The sequence below is a fragment of the Zootoca vivipara genome, chromosome Z1, assembly GCF_965207765.1.
Source record: "Zootoca vivipara chromosome Z1, rZooViv2.hap1.1, whole genome shotgun sequence".
Taxonomy (NCBI): Eukaryota; Metazoa; Chordata; class Lepidosauria; order Squamata; family Lacertidae; genus Zootoca; species Zootoca vivipara.
Window position 1 is genome coordinate 63,680,458 of NC_142583.1, and position 16,266 is coordinate 63,696,723.

Here is a 16,266-nt window from a genome sequence, read left to right on the forward strand (position 1 = left end):
TCTAACCACCGCACTACGCTGGCTTGGTGAACTACAACTCCCATCATCCCCCAGCCAGCTTGGCCAGTGGCGATGAGGGAGGGAGCTTTAGTTCAGCAACACCTGGAAAGCTACATGTTACCCCCCCTCCACCTCCGCTTACAGATACAGAATGGGGAAGTAGGGTTGCAAGCTGGAGAGGGAATCATATAGCTGGCTGCAGTTGGCACTCCCTTCCTCGGGTGCAAACCCCTTCTATACTAGAATTTTTTGGAGGACGGGAACTTGTGTGTCTGAAGCAGGGAGAGGGATGGGAAATTGGCGGAAGGGGAATAATGCTTTCTGCACCTCGCTTTCCTCCGGGATGTCAAGATTTCACCGCTGCTGCTTCGGTTCTGTAAACCCTAGCCAAGGCAGGCGCCTGGATTGCGCTAGGCGTGCAGAGCTGCGTTCTGTGCAGCCTTTCCGAAGGGTCACATTATAATCACGAGAATGTATGTTCCTTTCAGAAACGCAACATTTCCATCGCATTTAAGAGGGAGGCAAATGAAGAAATCTGGAACAAGAGAGAACTTTTAACGTGACCTGTTTTCATGTGGTATGCGCGCGCTGGGAATGTTTTTTGTGAGGATACCCCCTCACCTGTTCCTTTTATGGAGTATTGACTGGTAACTAGAGTCGCCATCAATGTAACTTCTTCCATTAGCTTCAACTGGGTTGGCAAAACTAGCAAGGTTCAGCGGAGGTGAGTTGTAGACTCGAATCCCGCAGCTGCCTCTGGAAAGGCACCGCGGTTGCAAGCCCCGGCTCGCAGCCTTGCACGGTTGCGATTCATCTCATTCATTCGAAAAGGGAGGGGAAGGCAAAGAGCGATGCGGGACGTTCGAACCCTCCTGCCAACGTTCCTAATGGAACGCCAAGAACAACCCAATTGGAACCTTCCAACTGAAAGTTCCTGAGCGCTGGTATCCTCCTTGGAGCACGTGCTTCTCCCTCCCGCCCCAACTCCAAATAACACTTTCTATGATGCTAGATGGATGAGGGCCTTCCTCCCGCATCTCCACCTTGTTCCGGTTTGCATGGGGGGGGGGAATAACATGCAATAAATGGAGTTGAAAAACCAGATTAATTCATGCAAAAACAAGTTGGGACTTTAGAAATCGTCCAGGGAATCATTGTACTACTGAGAAGGCGTCCGATCCACACAACGCATAAAGCCACAAGCCCTGTAGCCATTTGGATTTTATTCCCTCCCCCCCGCCCTCACCTAACATTGTCTAAGACTTTGAACTTAAAGTCTTAGGACTCTGAGGTTTCTACGGAGCTGCAAGGCACACTGCGCACGTTTCTTCGAGGACTGTCTTAACCACACTTACTTTTAAACCACGCTGTTCATCGGGGGATAGTTACTTCCAAGTAAACACGAGTAGGATTGAACCGCCTGGCTGCAACCCAATGCACACTCCCTTAGAAAGAAAGTCTCATTGCATCCCGCCGTACCTACTGCCGAGTAAATATCCATAGATGAAACCATCCGAACTCAAAGAGGCTTGCTCCCAAATTGGTGTACGAACCAGATCCAGTTACCGGGGACCATGCCCCATGGAGACTAGCTTCTATCTAAGTAGAGCTGCTGGGATTGCATTGTCAAGCCGCAGAGTTACAACCCAATCCAGAATTTACATAAATTACTGTAATTTATTAAGGGTTGTAACTCTGGGAGGGGTAAACTACAATGCCCAGAATTCTCGGTGAGGAAGAGTTTGCTTCGAGTGGTGCTTTAAATGTATCTAGTTCGTATGCAGCCTAAAAGCGTCACCAGAAGGAACCTACCGTTTCCTCTTGCTAACTGGACTGATGAATTTTTTCACGGCAGTTTTGCATCAGTTGTGGTGGATGAAAGCACGAAGCTCAAAGGTACGAGGTTCAATCCTTGAGCTGGATGAAGCAACGGTGTGACTCGGTGTAAAGCCCATCCCTCAGCCCCGCTGGAATCCAAGTACAGTACTGTAAATACGGGCTTTGCGCCTCTTTTCCCCCCGCCCTAGCTTGCAGTACCCGTGGCTCATTCCGGGGGCGCTATTTCAGGTGTCGAAGTGACAATCAAGATTTGATGGCAAAAGTCAAAGCCCCGCTCTTACGGTAGATATGTTCAAAATTAGTGCATTTTAAAAGCATACGTTGTGGTTGCTTTTAATATATATATTAAACACATCTTATACACATAAGATTTAGACGTTCATGAAATGGAATCAATGCGCGCAGTCTAACGTATTGCGTGCCGGGGGTGGGGTGGTGTTTTGACATTTCCTGCCCTTCTTAATAGAACGAATCCGGTTTACAATTCAGCGCTTGGACCTGTGAATCGGGATTAGTACCGGTATGTGCCGCTTTGTAAGGACGGTATTGATTCCCAACACAAACCGATATGATTTGGGGGTTGACGGTTGATTACACATACAGTGGGTGCCTCTTTGCACCAAGCACACACTTATAAACAATAAATATAATAAACAAATATATAATAAACCTCCTGCTTACTGGGTTTACTGGGAAGTAGGTCCCTCTGAGCTGAATGGAGGCTTGTTCCGAAGTCAGTGTGCTTAGATTCTCAATCGCGGTCTGATGCTTTGCGAGTTTACAGCGAAGTGTTCCATTGAATTCTATGGAGTTTATTCCCCAGTAAGTAAAAATAGGGTTGCAGCTGTTGGTGCTTATGAGTCGACTTACTTACGAATAAACAGGCCCAGGCTACACCTCACAGCATTTACACTTTGCATAGGACTGAGATAAATGGCTTGGGTACGCGTGTTTAAGGCAACGTACACAAGCAACAATAGGTGATATTCCGTAGCTATGTGGTAACCTCACTGCGGTTAAATTTCAACTTCTGAATTTCAATTTCTGAATTAAACAGGATCCCTCCATGCAGGTCTTTATAGCAGAGAATAATGCTATGATTATTAAGCTTACTTTCTTGGACGAAGTGCCACAGGGTTTCAACCGGAGGCAATTGCTTCCTAGTTAAGGTCGTGTGTCAAAGATTTCTAAACTCCCAAAATACAACCTTGCTTTGAAGCCAACGGGACTAATTCCAAACATAATGTATTTTTAGATCGGGTTGCCAACCAAATGCCAGAATTAGCTGGTTTGTAGCACTCTACCCCTCTGAAGCCATGGGGCCCGGCAGCCAGAGCCAAATCCAAGCTGGCTTGGAAAGAATGCAGTCTCTCCTAGGAATAAGTTGCTTACTTCTTAACATAGGATCAGACTTCAGGTTTTGCAGTGCCCAGCAAGAAATCCTACCTAGAAGCAAGTTCCATTGAACTCAGTGGCCCTTACTTCTAGGTAGACACGTGCAGGAGCCGTTACTCTCAAGGAAGCATGCAAAGGACTTCAGCCGCGCAAGGTGATCCTAAGGTACCCCAATGAAATGCCCACTGACTTCAGTAGGTCTCAGCATTCCTAACGCCATTGAATTCAATAGTAGACAGTTGGGATTGCGCTGTTACCCTCCTAGTACCTTAGTATGCAGCAAGGAGCCATGCTAGGGCAATCTAAAAGCACTAGGCAAAAGTCCCATCGCGGGTGCGTTAAAAAGTAACAACAGAAAGCCGAGAAGAACCAGTCGCAGACCTCCCTGGTTTGGACCTTAGTTCCGCTTCTGGTTTTAATCAACAGAAGGTGTTTCCACCACCTAGGAACGCAGCCTGATGCTATGGGTGCTTATTTTAAAGTCCCACTGGGTTGAATGGGATCTGCCTTCCGTGTGGAAGTCCTAGTCTCTGCATGCTGACCTGGAAGCCAGTGCGCGTACAGTCGCCAATAGGATGTGCCCAGCCGCGTATCAGCTAGAAATGCGAAGCTAAAGTAATCAAATGCCATATTCTTTCTGCAGCAGTTCTGTAGCGCTTAGGCAGCGCTTCTCGGGCTTGTCGCTTCGAAGATTGCGCATTGCGTTTGCCTTCAAAGATCCGCTGGGCCTGGGACGCTGCTGTTTGGGGTGGAGGAATCCGCAGGGAAGCAGAAATATTGCAAACTCTGACTTTCCCATCGCAACACCCCAGGGATGGGCTTCTCCTTCCACTTTAGAGATCAGATTCTCTTCAAGAATTTGAGAAAGAAAGAAAAACTCCACACCTAGATTTCCACTACTGCCTGACTGTTTGGTACTCTGAACTTGAAGTTATATTTCTTCCCAACCTCTGCTTTGCAAAGAAATTGTAGCATTCGACACTCCCCACTCCCCCCACACGCGCCCTGACCTTTTCTTAAAAAGGCCTTTATCACATCCAAGTGCTTTTGAAGAAAATAAAGTCATTTATTGTCAAAGCATCCAACATACTCAGATAAACTATAAAGTTTAATAAATCTTTTTGTTGTTGTTGTTGTTGTAGTTGTTGTTGTTCAAGAAAAGGAAAGAAAAGAAACACATAACTAGTTATTCATACTTCATTTCACTGGCACAAAATTACACTTTGTATTAAAAGGAAATCCCGTATTTACAGAATTGATGACATTCTGCATCAAAGTCCATAATCTTTTTAATGTGGAACATGCAATCTTCCCATTGGAAACATAAAACGAATTCAAGTATGGATTTTATTACTATTATTTTTGCAGAGAGAGGGAGGGAGGGAGAGAGACTGTCATCAAATAAAGAAGAAAAGCATTGCATCCTCTTTCAGTATTTTTTTTAAAATTTTGCTTTATATCTAAAATAAAATTTTTACCCTCACATATAGTTATTATTACAGCTAAACCATAAGTGCTTAATAATTTAAGTAGAAACGTATGACAAATGCATCAATATGTTGCAATATATGACATTTAAAAAATGTACTATTAAAAGTTATTTACTTTTTTTGGAAAGTGAAAATGCGTGCATTTGAAACAAAAGGAGGAAAAAAAACAAAGAAACCCACCCACCACCTTTTATTTTATTTTTAATAAAAATTTATGCAAGGTAAACATATTATGCACAGGCATAAGATTTTCAACAGTGATTTGGGGTGTTTTGCTTCATTTGTGGTTGGCCTCGGTGCCCAAGAGAAGCAGAAAGGCTCTCAATATGCAGAGACCGTAATAACCCTAAATGCACATGCAAACCAAGGTGTGTACTCTGAGGCGAGCCCAGTTCATCCCAATGGGACTTTCTTGTGAGTAAGCATGCACAAGATTTCAGGCTTAAATTTGCAAGGGACTCCAATAAAATAGTAGTAATGCAGAGACCATGAATATGTGCAGAGCAACAGGAGGCCAAGAAAAGAAAAGAAAAAAAGAAGAAGCTATGACTGTTCAACTTCTGGTGCTGCTATGGTGCAATGCTCCAGCTGTTGGAATGGCCCTGGGATTACTAATGAGAAAGTGCTTTTATTTCATTTATTATATCCTGCCTTTCCTCCAAGGAGATCAAGGCGGCATATATAGTTCTGTTCCTCCCCATTTTATTTTATTTCAGATTGAGCACGAGTGCCCTCCCTTTCTTTTTGAAGTGGGAAAAAACTTCCAAGGTTCTGCAGCTAAAAAGGATAAATGTAAATGAAGGGTGACTCTTTGCTTCAGATTTTCTTGGTTGGGTCTGCAACCTGTTCTCGTTTCTACCTGTATTGTATGAAATATCCCCATTGTTTCCCTCACCCCCTCCTAATCTATTTGACCACCTAAACAACTATTTGTTTAGGAGGACCAGTTGGCACTTTGCTCACCTTCAGTGCTATCAGAACAGAAGCAGACATTTGGGACTCAGCACACATAACATCAGGGTGATAAAATCCAGGCCCGTTTTGTACTGGAGAAGGGGAGGTGCCATGCATGCCTCAACTTGGCTTACATCTTCCATTACATTTCCGTTTCCTGTCAGTTCCAAGAGAGGGTTGAGATGCTCTCAAAGAATGCCTTCAAAGAAACCCAGCAGCCACACAGCTCACTCTCAACTCAGGGCTGGGGAACCTTTTTCCTCCCTGAGGGTCACATCCTGGCATGGCAGGCTTTCAGCTTTTGGCAGGCCATATTGCCAGAGTGGGGAGAGGCAAAAGTGTGGGGGACCAGTGGCAATAGTGAGCAGAGCAACAGATACAACAGCTCACCTTTGTATGCTAAGCTACATCACATCTCTATCCATGCAAGTGGGCAAGAAGCACTACTATCACCATTCAATTGCATATCCCAGCCAGGCAAAAGTTCTCAAGGAACATTCACAGCAGGGCCAGTGAGGAGTGTGGTTTGCAGAGAAGGGTGTGGCCTCCGTTGCATGGCCTGAGGGCCAGAGAGGGGCCTAGGGGAGGGGGCTGCATCCAGGCCACAGACCCAAGGTGTTCCGTCCCTGCTCTAAAACCATTCCACATACAGTCACATCCTATGCATGTTTATGAAGGGCTCCCAGAGTTGTGGGACTTTCATAGGATTGCACACATGTCCCCCTAGGTTTGAAAGTCTCGTTCCAAAATTAATTAGATTATTTTAGGGCTCTGGCATTCTTAAGGCCCATCCCACAACAGCTTAACATGGAGTCACAGCTATTCCAGTGAAAATAATTTACAGTATTGCCTCTGGTTACAATCCAGTCACTCAAAGCAGCAATAGTAGTAGCAGTAAACAATAATATCTGAAATCTTGTGACTGCTTTAAAAAAAAAAACAGAAAAAGTGGCATGACATAGGGTTAGGCAAGTTGTGAAAGTTAATTCATCAGAAGTTGATGAAGCTATGAATTGCTTTGTGGAATATTCTGGAGGTATCATGTAAAAATCAAAGACTCTGCAGTTACTTCCATTTTAGGGGCCCTTTAAAGCCTTCTGTTGAAGCTTTGGTGGGAATCAAGGAGGCTACTCCAGAACTATTCTGGGATGCCTGACCTGTAGCCTCCATCACCCTGCTCCTCCTCTCCTTGCTCATGGTGCAAATGTTACTTTGCATTTTAAGTGCCCGTGAGTGTGTCTCTCACCCCAGGGATACAGGCCTATAGGTGTGTGTGCACATGGATATGCCGGATTGTGCTCCCCCTCTCTTTGGAAACCTGGACACTACAAATGCAGACCAGCTTGAAACCGGTTTCGCCTTCACAGCATACCCAAAAGAATTCTGGGAAGTTGAACGTTTGTCCCGGTGTCATGAAATTCTCCACTAGAGAGATTTCCCAGAACCTACAATTCCCAGAATTCCTTGGAGGAGGAGGAAGAGGGGTGGCAGTGGGCTGGGCAGGAGGCGCTGAAAGTTGCGCTGCGCTTGGGGTTTCGGCGCGCACAGCCAGGCCAGCCTCAGTTGTGCGAAGTCATGTGCCTGGAGAGGTGGTGCCGCTCCCGAAAGGACTCGTTGCATATGGGGCACTTCAGCTTCTCCTCGCGCCGCCTCTTGACCAGCGGCTCGAGCGCGTACTCCTTTTTGTGATGGGAGCGCATGTGGTAAACCAAGTCGGAGGTCATGCGGAAGGAGGCGTTGCACTTGGCGCACCAGTTCTGCGCCGGCAGGCACAGCGAAGTGAAGGACGGCGGCAGCAGCGTTAGGGCCGAGGGCAGCTGCAGCTGGAGGGGACCCGCTGCCGCCGCTGCTGCCGCCACCGCCGCTGCCGAGCTCTTGGGCCAAAAGGTGGTGGCGTATAGGAAGGGGCTTTGCTTGGGCAGCCCGCCCCCTCCCGCGGTGCCCCCAGCTCCGACTGCTCCTCCAGCCCCGACTGCTCCTCCTACTCCTGCTACTCCTCCTCCGCCGCCGTTCAGTTCCACGGGCGCGCCCTGCAGTTTGACCGCCAGCGGGTCTGGCGCGTAAAGGCGCGCGCCTCCTTCCGCGCCCGCGTGGCAGCCGGCTTCCACCAGCGCGCTCAGCTTCTGACCCAGCACGAGCTGCGTAACGTGGGCCGACGAAGAGGCCGACGAAGTGGAGAAAGTGGATCTCGCGGGCTGCGAGAACGCGCTCTTCCTCTCCTCGGGGCTGCCCACGCTGGAAGGCTGCGAGGAGGGCACCGTGGAGAAGGCGCTGGCGCCGGAGCGCGCGCCCAGCAGGTGCCCGGGCGCCTTGTCCGCCGCGCCGCCCGCTTGCGCGCTGCCCGGGGAGCCTCGCTCTTTCTCCTCGTCGCCTGCTTCCAGCCCTCGGGAGGCCTTCTTCACTTCCACGAAGGCGCTCCTCTTGGCTTCTCCAGTCTCCGGGCTGGGCGGGCCGAACAGACGGCTGCTCTCCTCCAGGCCGAAATAGCTCCCCGCCGGCCGGTATTGCTGCTGCGGGGTGCACACCAGCTCCTCCTTCGGCGAAGAAGGCACCGGCCTCTCCAAGCGCCCCCTAGCCGCTGCCGCCGCTGCTCCTCTCTCCTCCGCCAGCTGCTCCCCGGCCGGGTATTTCCTCTTGGCTCTGCTGCCGTGGCTCTGGCTGGCGTCCGGGCTGCCCTCCAGCTGCTCCCGGCTGCTGGGGGAGCTGCTGTTGTGCCGCGAGTTCTCCAGCTCGCGCGCCAAGTTGTGGAAGTCCGTGGAAGGCTTGGTCACGCCCGCGTTGCCGTTGCTGTCCTGAGTGCCGTGGTAGTGGCGCTGGCGCTGGGGCGGGGGGTGCTGAGGCGTGGCGCCCCCGGTGGGCTTGCCGTGGAACTTGGTGGCTCCTGGCCCCAGGGCGCCCTCCTGCTCCTTGGTGTTGCTGTCCTTGGTGCCGGAGTCGTCGGCCGGGCTGCTGTCTGCGGCGTGCAGTCGCTTGGGGCAGCGGAAGCGCTGGTGCGCCACGTACGGGAACTCGAACTGGAAGCGCTGGCTGCACTCGATGCAAGTATAAGGGGGCGACTCTGGAGCGACGGAGGAAGCAACACAGACGTACAGGAAAACAGTCCGTTAGTCATCTGCTCCAACAAGTCCACTCGCCAAATAGTCCCTTGCAGGACCCAAGGGCGACTGATCTAAAACCTCCGTTTAGGATCCACACACCTTTAGGATCCTCCTAGACTCGTAGCCTCTCAGAGATAGCAGTGCCTTGCAGGAAACTTTTTGCACCCACAGCAAACCTAGCATCTGTGGGAACAGACTCAGAGGGGCTTCTGAGTTACCTTTAAGACTCTACAACATTTGCCATGATAATCTCCTGCGAAGGATTTTGTAGACCTTGAAGTCTACAAAATGCCCATGGTCAATTGTTTAACTAAAAATAATAATCATTGAATTCCATATGTGAAAATGCAAGCTACCTTGAACTTCAAGGAGCTCGGGGCCTGTTTTACTCTCACAAAGCCCCACCCTGCAAGGTTGTGGCTTGCTCTTGCAGGGACTGGATACTATTTTCTATTGCCAAGCCAATTGCTGCGTCACACTAAATTAAGGCCATTTAGGAGGCCAACCAGTCTTTAGGAGTAGTTTTTAAGAACACTGCAAGGACTAGCATTGGCTGACCAATAGAACTTCTGTAGGTTCTACAGTGCCAAAACCCCAACAGCCTGGTTTATTATTTAGCTTAATCCATTAAGAGATCAGCTGAGTAATACAAGTGTCCATCCGAGTAGGAATGTAGATTGAATGAGTTCGTGAGATGGTGAGGATTCCTATTCGGGGCATTAGTTCCACCCAACAAACAAGAATAGACCTGTACTATTGTTACTATTATTTAATAGAGAGATGGCTTCATTTGCATCCTTTTGTCCTACATTTTTTGCAGGAGTTTCTGAGGTCTACAGATGTTTTCATATTTATACAGGACATGCTCAAAATCAAATAGTTCAAGCCACAGGGCTTCCAGCACAATCCCATCTGTGTTAAGGGATCCTGAGTAGGCTTCCTTAGGGAAGGAGGTATGTAGCAGGACACATCAAGGTTTGCCTGCTCCAGCTTTGCAAGATTTCCAGCAACATGCGGGCTAGTCCTTCACCAGGGTCAACTTTCTCCCCTAACTGGCTGTCGTTAATCCAGCAGCAGCAAGGCACAGTGGCACATGAAGGAATATTGAAGCCACTGTCTACTCAGTTCCACTGTGCTAAATGGGACTTCCTCTCAGACTGCGTTTGGAATGTCCAACCAATAGGAAGTCCCTGTCCCGAGGAGCTTACAAACCGCATTTCCAAGGAGACAGGAAAGGAGAGGCCAGTGTAACTATAATGAAATATCAAGTTTCCCTTACTCTCTTCAGAGTGCTGTGGATAATATTGCTAAAACCTTTCAGCACCCAAAGTTTTGGGAAGCTTTGGGGGGGGGGTCTCGCCTCCCTCCCCAGTTCCCTTTATCCTTTTTAATGCTGTGGGAATTTTAGGGTATTAACAGTCTTCCAGCTAATCTGGTGTTTCCAAATGTTGTAAAGTTGGACGCGATAGAATGCAGGAACAACCTTAATTTGTCCCTGCTAAATTGGCTCGGCCCGTTTTGTGGCTGGTTTTGGGATTTCTCCCCGTTCTCTCCTCTGTTCTAGAACCATTAACCCCCCGTCCCCCGACAGACCCCACCGGAACAAGCCTTCACCTACCATTCATTTTGCTGTGCGTCCTGGCGGTGCTCAGCAGGAGTAATTCGGTCAGCTCCTTCCCGTACCAAACCAATAATTCCTCGTCTTTGGCAATCCGTCGGAGGGAGCGGTAAAACAATTGTCCATTTTTAATGTAGGCTTCGAGGTTTTGCTCCTCTTTGTCTCTGGCAGACTGGACCAGCCGCAGCCACATTAAGCCTTCCGAGGAGCCGTTGGCTGCCGAGGTGTCTACCTGGAAGGGAGGAACGGCGACGCCATTAAAACAGGACACTCCGCCCACCAGCCTCCTCAAATCCAGACGCGGAGGTGTCCCTCCCCCCATGAAGAAAGCGCTTGGATCGTCAGGACACAGCGCCCCAGCTTTTCCAGAGTGACGGACTTAAAAACCGAAAGGTCCAATCCTGCCGCCTTTCAACGAAGGGGAGTTCTGCTTCGGCCCCAACCTGCTCACGACCCTCCGAGTTTAAGTCTTAGGCTGCGACTCCTGAGCACACTGGGAACGTCCATATACATAATAAAAAAAAACCTCAGGTAAACTACGTGACGTCTAGGCAGCCAAAAGAAAAAAAGTAATGTGACCTATTAGACCTATTTCGTGGGCTCAGGAGGCGGATGTGGTGGTGAATAAATCGAGCTAATAAGATGAAAACGATACTGCAAATAAATGTATTTCGCTGGCGAAAGCAAAGCCCTGATGCGCTCATAAACGCGCTGCGGCGAAGCCCCCGGAGCCTGAAAGAAAGGTATTCAAAAGGATCGCTTTCACCCATCTCGACTCATTAACAAGTATATTGATTTAAAACGGGGCGGCTCTCCCCCAACGCCTGCTAAATCATCATTGGCATAGCAGTGCGGATGCGGATGCGAATCAGTTCCTCCTAGTCTAGACTCTTTTTTAAAAAAAGTTGTTGAATGAGCTTAAGTCTGGGCATTAAGGGTAAAGCGATTATGAGGAGAAATGCGCACTGTATTCAGCCCAATTACCAAGCACAGCTCGGACATTTTGTCCAGTTTACACACATACACACACTCTAAACAGATCGCTCAGAAATCGTTCTTCAATGGGAACCCCTCTAATCACGAAGTCAATACCATTTGCACTTCTGGTCCCCATTTATTTCTGCATGAAGCACTATAAGAAGGAACTCCCCCCCCGCCCCCCGCGCAAGGTCGCAGCCTAAAATAGGCTTGAATGAAATCCAGGCACTTTGGATTAATTTAGAGGCTGGATGGGACTGGTCTTCACCTAATTTTCCCGATGAATTGTGTGCGCGCATGAAGGAGCAGCTGATAGGGAGACCAAAGTCCCCCGGGATTTAATAATCCTACGGATCCTTTCCTTTGAACTATTCCATGGCAGGTGGCGCAAGGAGCAAACGCCAGCAGGATTCTACCCCGTCCTTTCTCCTCTTTTCCCTCCCTTATTCTACCCACCCCCCTCGCAAGAGCTGAAAGATGTTTTGGGTTGGAATGAAACGTCCTGTTTAAACAGGTGAAATGTTCACTGCGAATCCTCCATTTCCCACACTATTTCATATTCACACCCGGGCATTTGCTAAAACGATTCTTTAAATTTTAAAAATCGCTTCTGTGTCCCTAAAGGGGGGGGGAGCATACAGTTCTCGATCCGCAGCCCAATGAAGACACAATCCTTGGATTGAGTTGATTGGCAGACTGGATCCTCAAGATTTTATTCGAAGCAAAGCCTATTGGTTTGGTTTCGCTTCAGTTTCTAAGACACCTTGACCCCGGTCTTCTTAAACACAATAGCTCAGAAGTAACTCGTTCGTTTCAGTTAAGCTTCCACATAAGAAATTTAGGATTGGGATGTTCAGAATCAACCCCACCTCCCTTAGATGCAATTGGATTTACTTCCGAATTAATGTGCTTTAGGATTACAAAGGCATGCTGATTCTCGATCCTATTAATTCCCCTGACTTGGAGATAATGTTCAGGACCGGAGGACTAGCTGCTGCCTTAAAGCCAAGGTTAGCGGGCTGGTGGATCTCTGTGCTTTTCGCCTCGGCAAGACAGAAATCCTCCCCTCACCACCCCCTTAGCCCTTACCCTGAATATATAGGGCACGGTCCTCTTGTCGGTGGACTTGAGCGCGACGAAAGCGATGCTGTCGTAGAGCGAGGTATGGCTGAGGACGCAAGGGCCGAAGATGGCGTTTTCCGGGATGTCACAAGTGGTGTAAACGCTGGTGAAAATGTCCGTCAGACACTGCTGGACCGCTTTGGCGTCTCCATCCCATATCCCTCTGTGCATCGCGGTGTCCTCCATCACTGGAAAACAGGGGGGGATAGGAAGGGAGGGAGGAAAGAAGGAAGGATAAAGAGCTCAGTCAAGTGGTAGGGGCGCCCTCGGTGGCTCCGAGAGACATTCCCGAATGATGGTTCTATCTGGAAGTCTGTCCTAAGCCAACATGTCCAAGACAAAAGATCTAGACGCGCATACATAATAACACGCTCGTTTGGAAGGAAGGCGCAAATAGGAACTTCATACTGAATTGCATCGTACGAGCAACAACAACAACACGTAATTCACCCAGATATGTCCTCTGAAGTCCCATGTATTTCATTTAATCGTATGAGTAAACCTGCGATCCTGTGCAAGCTTACTCGGAAGGAAGCCTCGCTGGACAGAATAAGATTCACCGGTACTTTTTCCGAGTAATGGATGATGCAACTGGGCTTCTTTCATTCAAATCAGCAGGACTTAAAAGCGCATAACTTTGACCGGATAAACAATGCCAAAGCAGCAGCAGCAGCATTCATAATAATAATAATAATCCGAAAGATAACTTATTTGAAGCACTATACTAAACTCTGTCACTTGAGAGTAACGTTCTCGTCATTCAAAAGAAGCGTTGGCTGAAAGGTGAAGCAAAACAGGGTCGGTATATCATTTCACGCGAAGGAAATGGCTAGGTGATGCAACGCCTTTTGAAAAGTAAAGAAGGAAGGGGTGAAACCAAAACGCGAGGGATCCTAGCGACTGAATGGAGATGTCTTGTCGAGACAGAATGAAGCACAGGCAAAGACAGACAGAAGCGCAGGCTCGCTACCTAACGCAGCCTTTTCAGCCCTGTGATATGTGGGTAAAATCCACACCCGGCCTTTGCCACTGAAAGTCAGCGGCAAAATTCCCCGGGCGCTTCTCAGCTCCCTTCCTTTTGATTCAGCACGCATTTCTTGGAACTTCGCACCAGGAGGGCCTTGTCCCCGCGCGTCCGCCTCCGTCCGCCTCGAAAGCTCCCGTCCCAGAATAGTGTAGAGGTCCGTTTGGGCCTCCTTCGCCCTGGCAGCTCAAGGGAAGGTCCGGACTCCCTTTCCCCGCCCTGCGCAAGGCTGGTGACGGGCCGGCGTGGCAAATGGATTTGGAGTGCCTTGTCAGTGTCGCTGATTTGATGTCAGCTAACCTTTCGCCGGAGTCTACAAGAGGGAACGTATGTCTGCTCATTACCATAATCCCGCACTTTCCCTCGGAGACTTTAATTAAAAGCAGCGAGCAGAGGTAATTATTTCTTACCTCGGCACGCTTATTTATGGGAGGCGGGCGAATCCCAGCTCCCTTGTCGTACACGGGGACGCGTCCAAGCCCCGACGCTAGCCAGGCTTGGGAACTGTAAGCGGGGACGCATTCGTGGCCAATGAGAATAGCAACAACAACCGCTTCTAATTTAACCTTAAAAATAAAATAAGTTTCTTGTCTTTTTTTTTTAAGAAAAAGATATTGGATAGAAAATGAATAATGTAGGGCTGTCCCCAAATGTGCCCTGGGTTAAAAGGAACCGACTGATTAGGTAGAAGGAAATGGATCCGTTTTAAAGAAGCCATTCCAGGGAGCGCTACACTGGAAGGTCTCCTGCGCAAGGCCCGCGTGCCTTCGGCGGGGCGTGCGCAGGAGGCTACCCCCCTCGGATCGTGGCCACCAGGTGGAGAATGGGGTCGCCCCATTCAGAGGAGGCCTATGTGCATTATTAGGAAGGCGAGCGGGGATGGCCGTGAGCTTAAAAGAACACCCCCCCAACTCGGCCTGCACGCGAAACCTTTAATTTACTTTTTTATTTTACAGGGATCAAGTCTTTGATTCTTCCCTTCATTATCAGTGTAACAAGACACTGTTCTCCCGACTGCTTTGCAAACTGGCTCGGAGTGGCGGAGGAAGCAGGAAACAGCAGATTCCCCATAATTTACCGAAAATGGGTGATTGCATAACAATATCATTATGGTGGCTTGCTTGTTGCCCTTTCGTTATTTATGATCAAACACGTAAATCAACTGGATTTTTAATAAATAAATAAATAAATATTTTTAAAAAACTTCCTTTCTGGGCTCCAATGAAACTGTTACTACCCCCCCTCCTCCACCCCACATTTACAGTCTTCCGAAGGCGATGGGAGTGGGGCGGGGGGAGTTTCTATCGGCTGGTGCCAAGTTCATCTATTAATTTACCCGGCTGAAAGGTCATACCGTAGTTTCTGGGTGGCGTCCCCCCACCCCGCCCCAGGTTAAAAACGAAAATCAAGCAGTGAGAGAAGAAAAGAAATAAATCCATCTGCGGAATCGACTTGTGTATTTCCGCCTGCTTTTCAGTTAGTTGAGATAATCTGCATCCCCTCACGCCAGTATGTGTGTGTGTGCGTGTGTGTATGAATAATTATATGTATCACACACACACACACACAAGCTTCCCTTTTTCTACAGGATCCCTTTTTAAATAATTGTGCTGGAGGTCGTCGCGTTACAACGCGCAGCAGCGGGGACACGGTCATTAAAATGCAATTCGGTCTAACAATACGAGAGAGAGCCATCCTGGAGGGGAAAAGAAGCCGGTGGACGCAACTCAAGAAAAGAAAGAAAGAAAGAAAGAAAGAAAGAAAGAAAGAAAGAAAGAAAGAAAGAAAGAAAGAAAGAAAGAAAGAAACTGGAATTCTGTCTCTCTGAAATAGTCTCACAACCTCAAAAAGGACCGTATCTGCAGCCACCAAATTCATCCCCTCTGTTTCTTTCTCTCTCTGCGCTGCGATCTTTCTTGGGTTTTTTTTGGGGGGGGGGAGGGATTTTTGCTAAAACAAAACAAAACAAGAAAAGACACATGCAACCGCGACTTCTAGCCATTGCCCGCCTGCCTTGTCCACCAAAATAATAATCCAAACACATCCTATAACTCTACCGTTTGTACTGATCCGCCTGGCGTGGCATTTTCCTTCCATCCACCACCTTTCCCCCCCTTTTGCTGCCAGGAAATAAAACCGAAAGGAAAGAGAAGGAAAGAAGAGAGAGAAGGGGTGGGTTTTTTTTGTGGGGGGACAGACGGTCGGGAAAGAGAGGGAAGAAATAACCCGAAAACAATCCCCCCCACGCTGTAATAGGACGCATGCATCTTTACTTACCAGGAATAAGGTCAGGATTATAATCCTAAAGACAGAAGGAAGGGGATTGAAAAGCAAAAGCAAAAAACACACAAAAATTGATAATCCCCAGCAGAAAGTGGCAAAAAAGAGGAAAAATTGACGAGTTGAGAGATTCCCTTGTTCTTTTTTTTTTTTTTGAGAAGTGGGGTGAGGGGGGAAAGGGAGATGCACCCAGATCTATTGTATCAGTGTATATTTTCCATGGCAGTGGGGAGATGCTGCCAGCGCTCCGTGTCTCTGGTGGGCTTGGTGCAAAAAAAAAAAAAAGAGCTCGGAGGAGGAGGAGGAAGGGAGAGGGAGGCAGGCAGGCAGAGGGACTTGTGCAGATGGACCCGATGCAGTGACTGACTGGCACCCAGACACACCGTTTTTGTTTGCTGCACATAATCTGCCCAATGACGCGTGACAGCCCCACCTCCCCTCCCTTTTAACTCTTTCCTGGGCTCCGCC

The 16,266-nt window shown here is 48.5% G+C and overlaps 1 protein-coding gene across 1 annotated transcript; it reads right to left on the reverse strand.

Annotated features, from left to right (window-relative positions):
- Positions 1-4,289: 4,289 nt before the first annotated feature.
- PRDM8 (PR/SET domain 8) lies at positions 4,290-12,816 on the reverse strand. The gene is made up of 3 exons (XM_035113951.2): positions 12,462-12,816; positions 10,395-10,626; positions 4,290-8,736 (listed from the first exon to the last, which is right to left on the reverse strand). Exons 1-3 carry the CDS (start codon positions 12,678-12,680, stop codon positions 7,238-7,240), a joined length of 1,950 nt encoding a protein of 649 aa, XP_034969842.1. The 5' UTR covers positions 12,681-12,816; the 3' UTR covers positions 4,290-7,237.
- Between the last annotated feature and the right edge of the window lie 3,450 nt (positions 12,817-16,266).

Bases quoted from the DNA above. Each gene is read 5' to 3' on its own strand.
- PRDM8 (XM_035113951.2), bottom strand. From the start codon at position 12,680: ATGGAGGACACCGCGATGCACAGAGGGATATGGGATGGAGACGCCAAA. The intron at 10,627-12,461 runs GTAAGGGCTAAG...CCTCCCTTCCAG, and splicing joins CCGTGCCCTATATATTCAGG to GTAGACACCTCGGCAGCCAA. The intron at 8,737-10,394 runs GTAGGTGAAGGC...CCGTCGCTCCAG, and splicing joins GACGCACAGCAAAATGAATG to AGTCGCCCCCTTATACTTGC.